Raw genomic sequence first — 7,844 nt, 5'->3', positions numbered from 1 at the left:
TTTGGGGATGGCCCATGTCTCCCCAAAAAAAAAAAAAAAAAAAAAAAAAAGAATGCAAGGTCAATCAGTGACTTGTTGGTGAAGGTGGCTGGATCCCACATGGCCTACAGTGTGGTTCAAATTCTAAACCTGGTGGCATGAAAAAACAATAGGCTCGTGTGCATGAGTGCCCAAAATCCCAAGAGGAGAAATGGAGATGGGATTGAGGGATGATCCTCCCCTCAGGAGAATGCTTACCCACTTCCCTTTCTCTCTCTGTTTCTCTCTGGCAAGTGCATATACCATCTAGCAGATTTAAAAAAAAAATAGAGAGAGAGAGAGAGAGAGAGATGAATCTTATAATATGTAAATTACATCTCAAAAAAGCTATTTAAGATCAACACTGACTTTTTCTTTAATTTAGCTATTTATCATTTAAGTTAAAGTGTAACTAATGGGACCAGTGAATGGCTGATCATAATGGTTACATTGTTGGACTCCTGTGTACTCAACCAATTTGAGTCCTAGGCCCATTTGCCTAAATCTCATGTCAGGGGTGTATATGTGTATGCCCAAGATTCCGAGAGGAGAAATGGAGAAGGGATTGTGGCATGGTCTTCCCTCCCCTTTTCCCCCGCGGATGATTTCTCACTTCCTGTCTCTCTGTCCCTCTCTGTTTCTCTGGCAAGTGCACATGCCCTATAACAAATATATCTCTTTAAAAATAGTGTCACTATTTTGAAGATAAATCAAGATAACAGCAATTTGAAATTAAGTATTATGTGTGTTTGTGTGTGTGTGTGTGTGTGTGCATGTTTTTGAGCCAGATGGTACATGCAAAGAGAGACAGAGAGAGAAGGAAAGTATAAAAGCATCCCTGTGAGGAATGGTCACACCATAATCCCCTTTTCCTCCATTTGTCTCTCCTGTTGAGATTTTGGGCACACATCCACACACCAGGAATGTTTCTCAAGCTGTTGGGTCCAGGACTCAAAGTGCAACGAGCCATGTAGGAACCAGCTGCTTTAACCAACCACCAGGCACCAGGATAACCCACAAAAACTTTTTTTTTCATAAGATATAAATCATAGTATTGATCTGGCCTTTCTATTTGTAAATAATAAAAACATATATTCAGCTCACCATAAAATATATTTAAGTTAATTTGAATAGGTAAAAGATGATATATTTTAAACATAAAATGTTCATAAATACTTCAAAGAAAGAAAAATTTAGAGTTTGAAACAATTTTCATAGATAGTCCTAAATTCTAAAGTCACAAAAAGACAATGCAGTATACAAAAGGTGCTTAAAGAAATTAGAGGCTAACATTTTTAAAGTGCTGTATTTTATTTGCGTGATTACTGCTTATATTTAGGTCATTTTTTTTTTAACCTCGAACACATTACAAATATGTAATGTTTAAACAAGAGATTAATGGACCTCAGGTGCACAGAATTGGAATAATAATTTTCTCTAATTAGGAAATTAACATCATTCAGTCACACTAGGAAAGATTTGCCAAATACACATATAACTATAAAAATTTATGTATATCCCCATGCACACTTTTTTTTTTTCCAGGTGAGCACTCTTGTATGTTTTGCCAATGTTTCTCGAGAATAAAACTGCACATCAGAAAACTCAACATCTACATTATGTCCAAATTGTTTCCTAATCTATCATGTGTTGGAACAAATTCATGTTGTTAAATAAGCATCGTAGCAGGATTAGCTGAATTTTCTTTGCTTTTTCTCCATACTCTCTAAGTTCTTGTGCTGTCTTCTTTTTACAGTTGTTTCTCTCCACTAGCCGGACCATGCTCACCACAAAACCTCTCCAATGGAGCTAGTTTGTGCAAATTACTTCCTTTCTAAAATGTTTTGTTTTGATATATCAAAAGTTGCAGAACATTTTTTTCAACAGAGAACTTTACATTCTTTTGCCTGTTAAATGTGACTTCCCTTTGCCCCTCCCACCCTGTACCACCTACTGTCTACCATCCATGCCCAACCTCTGCACGGTTCCTTTCAAAGTTTTTAAATTGATAAGCAATAATCGTACATATTTGTGGGGTATCCTATGATATTTGATATGTGTATGTAATGTAGAACGATTAAATAAAGCTAATTAACATATCCATCACCTCACCTGCTGATCTTTTTTTTGTAGTGAAAATGCTTAAAAATCTACTCTTTTAGCAGTATTGAAATATACAGTATATTGGAACCAGCAGGTGGTGTGGTGGTTAAGGCTCTGGACACTTCCACATAGCCGACCACAGTTCAAGTCCTTGCTTTCTCACTTTCCCTCTCTCTATCTCTGTGTCTAACTCTGGTCAAATTAAAAAATAAATGAATTAATAAATAAATAAGTAATTTTTTAAAAAAGTAATATACCGTATATTATTATTAGCTCTGGTTGCCATGCTGTACAATATGTCACAAAAACTCATTCTTTACCCTGACTGAAACTTTGTCCCCTTGACCAGTGTCTCCCCTTTCTTCACACCATCCCCTTTCCCAACTCCCACGTCTGTTAACTACCTTTCTGCTTTCTACTTTCTATTTTAATGTCAAGGAACAATTTTCTCAGAACCTTAGTTTTCCTCCCAAACTGCTTTTTCAGAAGTTCTTATTTCAATTGGAAGGCTTTATCACTTTTATTTCTTTAAGTTCATGAATTTTAAATTAAAGATGAGGAAAAATTCTAAGTGCTGTTTCTGTTTCTATTCCTGCAGCGTTTGTCCAATGGTTCTATAGATTCAACGGATGAAACTAGTCAAATAGTCGAACTACAAGAATTACTTGAAAAGCAAAACTATGAAATGGCGCAAATGAAGGAACGTTTAGCAGCCCTTTCTTCCCGAGTGGGAGAAGTAGAACAGGAAGCAGAGACAGCAAGAAAAGATCTCATTAAAACAGAAGAAATGAACACTAAATATCAAAGGGACATTAGGGAGGTAAGTGGTTCGTAACACTTTCAGTCTTTACATTCTGAATGCTGCCTCTGAGATGCTCTTTCTGTAATTTCCCCTAATGGCATATAATCTTTACTTCTCAAAAGGCCATAATTTGGGATATATTATATTAGTTACAAGACTTGTTCAGTTAGGCAAAAGAAAGAGTTTGCTTCACCAACCCTTTCAATATGTATAGAAATAAATTTTTGGAATCAAGTCTTGGATGCAGTAAAGACTTTCAGAAGTCTATAACAATTTTTAAAGTTTTTAAGCTTTAAATTTTAAATAGTCCTGAATATGAGTATGAATCATGAGTTGCTATGCTATTAGCATATGGGGATGCTCAAAGACATTACTTCAAATAGTCTCCTCTCTTATACCATAAATGTAAATGTATATGTGTGAATATAAATATACATACATATGTAAAACGATTATTTTTCTATACATTAAGTTCTTGTTAACATTGCTTCATCTATTTAAAAGAGAGTGCTTTAAATTTACTACAAAAGATATAAGTAGATGTTTTATTTATAACATTGCCAAATCATCCTACCAGTTAAAGTGAAAGTTTAGAATTTTTAACTTTTTTATTCACAATTTAAAAAATTATTTGTATTGGGACCAGCAGATTGCATAATGGTTACATCGCTGAACTCCCATGTAGTCAATGGCTGTTCCAGTCCTGGATCCAGAGGCTCAAAACACACTGGGCACATATGCATGCATGCCCAAAATCCCAATGCCAAGTAGAGACTGGAGGGGAAGGGATTTTGGCATGGCCATCCCACTTGACTGGGGGGGAGGAGTGATGATTTCTCACTTTCTGACTCTGTCTCTCTCTGTGTCTCTGGCAAGCACACGCACCCTAACAAAAATCTCTCTTTAAAAAAAATTACTTGTATTTAAATAAATTTTATTTTATGACTTTTTTCTTTTTCTATTTATATATATATATTTTGAGAGGTTTTTGCTATAGGGTGCGTGTGCTCGCCCAACAGACAGAGACAGAGAGACAGAAAGCGAGAAATCACCCCCCAGGAGGGATGGCCACACCACAATCCCTTCTCCTCCATTCTCCTCTCAGGATCTTGGGCACACACGCACACGCACCCAGAGTGAGTTTAAGCCACCGGGTCCGGGACTCGAACCGCAGTCAACTATGTGGGAGTCCAGCAACATAGCCATTACGCTAACTGCTGGTCCCTATTTATATATATTCTTTAAATTGTGCTATTCTCATCTTTTTATTTAAAGAATTATTTATTTAATTTTATGGATTCATTCATTTATTTCAATTTGAACGGGAAGAGAGATAGGGAAAGTGAGAAAGCAAACCACCAGGTCTGGGACTCGAACCATGGTCAACCACGTGGAAGTGTCCAGCACCTTAATCACTACACCACCTGCTGGTCCTGTCTTTTTCATTTCTTTTGTATATAATTAACTACTTGTTAATAGGATTGATGCTATTCTGTGTTTCTAGGGAGCCCATTTTATCATGCTGTTGCCTCTACAGCCCCATTAAAACTGATCTCATAATAGTTATAATTGACCTTATTGAATCCAGGGGTCAACTCTGTCTTTTGAAGCATTTTATCTAATTATTACTCTTCCATCCCTATAATACTGCTTCTATTACCTACCAACCATGCTTCACCCTTCTGATTTCATCGCATATTTACTTAATAACCTCATCTCAGGTTCCTTTTCTGGTTCTGCTACCCCACCCCAACCTTGGAGTGTCTTCCTTTCTCACTTTACCTTCACTTCCTAGGTAGATTCATATAGCCTTATGAATGAAAATCACTCATAGCCATAAAAGTCCCAATTTATATCTCCAGCTCGTCCTAACCTTCTGATTTCCGCCTGCCTATATCTAAATCTTTAAGGAATGTTACAATTTACTACCTTTAAGACTGTGTTCATAATCTTCCCCCAACAAGCCATATTCTCCACAGTCTTCCACATTCATTACTACAGTTGCTCCATCCTCAGGTCTTGGAGCTGCCTTTGAGATCTCTTTTGCTAACCCAGTGTGTTTGATTGAAGAATAAATCCTATCATCTCCAGCTTCAAAGCAGACCCATCATGTGACCTCTACTCATAATCTTCATGGCTCTTCCTATTCCATACAACCATATTCTCTTGCTGAATTATCACACTAGTCTCCTGATAGGTCATCTTGCCTCTGCCTTTGGCCCATTTAGTCCTTGTTCAATACAGCAGCCTAAATGGCCTGCCTGTAAATCAGCTCATGCCACTTTTCTGCTTAAAACTCCTGAACAGGTACCTGGTCTACTTACAGTTGTAAAAAGACCTTGTGCTGCCCTGCAAACCTCATGCAATCTCTTACCTTCTTCCTGATCCTGCGGCACTCAACCTTACTCTCTCATCCTAGACTTGAATGGCCTCTAAAGCAAGCCAGACTTACTTTTTCATTACATTTTCTTTTCTCTCTGCCTGTTATTCAAATGTCATCTTCTCGGTGTTCCCTCACCTTGCCATTTACACATAGACCCTCTCCCATGTCTTGCATCCATTTATCCCACAGTTCTTACTGTTAACTGACACAAATTTCTTTTACTGATTTATTTAGTTATCATATGCCTTCCTCTCTATCTGTACAGATCCACAGGACTGGGATTTCCTGTTTGGTTTGGTTCACTGCTCTCTTTTATGATCTGCATAGCTATTGAGCATATAAAAGGAACTGAAATAAATCTTGTTGGAAGAATGTCTTTTTAGGTCTTTATAATAAGTAAACACCTAAATGCATGAATGAGATTAGAATATGTACTAAAACAAAGCTTAGCCGCTTAGGAACAGTGTTCATGGAGATATTGCTCCTCTTCATTCCACTCCACAACCCAAACTGAGACAATTCATGAAATAAATAAAATTGAACACCTCTTCTGTAGCACTGTTAGGGAATAACTAGGATTTCTGGCTATTAAATCTTCATGTACATTTCCTAAACTTTTGCTCATTCTGTATTTCTTTATTCTCTTGGTGCCAGTGATTTGACTGTTTTCCCTTCATTGCAACTCTCACCTACTGTGTCCATGCTTAAGTAATCATGTGTCACTTGAAGGTAGAGCTCAGGACCTCCAGCTCTCTCTTGCTGCTCATTAAAAAAATAATAATGATTTCTTTTTTTTTTTTTACTACTAACCGACTGACCAAATTTTATTTTTTATTCTAATGATTTTTAAAGAAAGGCAATGTTATCAAAATACTTGAACCCATCTACCTATTTATTCTTCTCTCTACCTTCCCAAGCTAACTGTCCTGTGGGTTAGTATCAGTCCCATTTATGCCTTTTTTTAAATTTTTTTATTTTTTATTTTTTATTATCATCATAATCTTCTTTATATTACATTGGATTACATATAACTTTACAGTGTATTACATTGCTTTAAAAAATAATAATAATTTCTTGCTACTAATAGTCTCTAGATGTAGGTAACAAAAAGCCCAGTCAAATAAAGAATGGTAATCCTCTGATCCCAGGTAGTCCAACCTTAGGAATACATTTGTGTGTGTGTGTGTGTGTGTTTGTGTGTGTGTGTGTGTGTGTGTGTTTTATGTTTATTTATTAATTTGTGTGAAAGAAACATAGAAGGGGAGAGAGAAAAGAGAGGCACCACCTACAATGTCCCCCACTTCCATCCACCATCTCAACCAGGCTGCATCACAGCAATAAATGCATGCACATGCCCAGTATGCTCAGGGAGGTTCTAGGACATGGACCTAGGACTTTTTCCACGTGGGTCCACTTGAACCACTACCTGACCCCAGGAATTCATTCTATTGGGGGAGATGTTCTTTCCCATGTAATTCTTTTTAAATATAACCATTCTTAACAGCCCCATAGTTTCCGTGGAGATGTAGTTTAAAAGAGTTTTGTGAGAAAAGAATCTCTCATCATTCACCTTTGAAAGGAAGTGGCAAGCACAAATGTTTTCAAAGCCAAACAGTGAATTTAAATGTGTGAAGTACCAGGTGCAAGACAGTAGGAAGAGACAGAGTTGATGAGCCTGCTTTTCCAAATGCATCACATTTTCATGTACATACATATCTCAGGCCACTGGCCTCTGGTTTGCTGAGGATTTCTGGAAGACCAACCTATGTACCAAAACTATTTTAAGTAATTATATTTAATTTCTCTCACTTTTCACAAGTGCCCTAGAGAGGGTACCTATTACTATTATCCCTATTTTTCTCTAAGGTTTTGTGAGCTAAAATGACTTCCCCAAGGCCTGTGCATTGCCCTCTACCCCAGCACCAAGAGGAAACAGAATCAGCCTGCCTTTGAACCCTATGCTTCCTCTACTGTAAGCTGCTTCCAAAATCATCACAATGCAATAATTTATGCAAATTTTAAGCTGCCAAGAGAGCAAATATTAAGTTGCCAAGAAAGTCATGACATATTTTTCTATGTTTTTCTATGCAAAAATGTGTCATGACCGTCCTGACAACTCAATGTAATAGGAAGGTAGCTGTATTACAACTGCCCCCTAAATAATTTTTGCATCATTCTTTCCGATAAGCAAGATGTAAAAATCATGTACTATTCTGGCTGTGTGGCCTGGTGGTTAAGGTAGATGGATTGCACATGGTCAAATTGCAGTTTGAATCCTGGACCTGACAGCCAGAGAAACAAATCAGATGCGTGCATATGCATGACTAAAATCCTGGAATGAGAGAGATGGGAGAGGAGGGATTGCGATATGACTATCCCAATAGGGACATGTTTTCTTCCCTCTCTCTCTCTCTCTCTCTCCTTCTGGCAACTACGCATTCCCCCAAAAAAAAAAAAAAAAAAAAAAGCAGATACTTAAAAAGGTATCCTTTATTGACAAAGTCCCATTCTTTTTTTATTAATTATTTTTATTTAACT

General features: G+C 37.1%; 1 protein-coding gene across 24 annotated transcripts in view; it reads left to right on the top strand.

Moving 5' to 3' along the window:
• The window catches only part of PPFIA2 (PPFI scaffold protein A2), a 533,343-nt gene that overhangs the window by 404,326 nt on the left and 121,173 nt on the right, over positions 1-7,844 (top strand). For all 24 annotated transcript variants that reach the window (XM_027769717.1, XM_006142879.3, XM_006142880.3 and 21 more), the window contains one exon: positions 2,720-2,941. In XM_027769717.1, the coding sequence (XP_027625518.1) occupies positions 2,720-2,941 (222 nt within the window). The remainder of the gene's footprint in view (positions 1-2,719; positions 2,942-7,844) is intronic.

Source organism: Tupaia chinensis, unplaced genomic scaffold (genome assembly GCF_000334495.1).
Source record: "Tupaia chinensis unplaced genomic scaffold, TupChi_1.0 Scaffold000085_1, whole genome shotgun sequence".
In the NCBI taxonomy this organism is placed as follows: domain Eukaryota; kingdom Metazoa; phylum Chordata; class Mammalia; order Scandentia; family Tupaiidae; genus Tupaia; species Tupaia belangeri.
The sequence above is the reverse complement of the archived record's forward strand: the minus strand, read 5'-3'. Positions and strand labels throughout refer to the sequence as shown.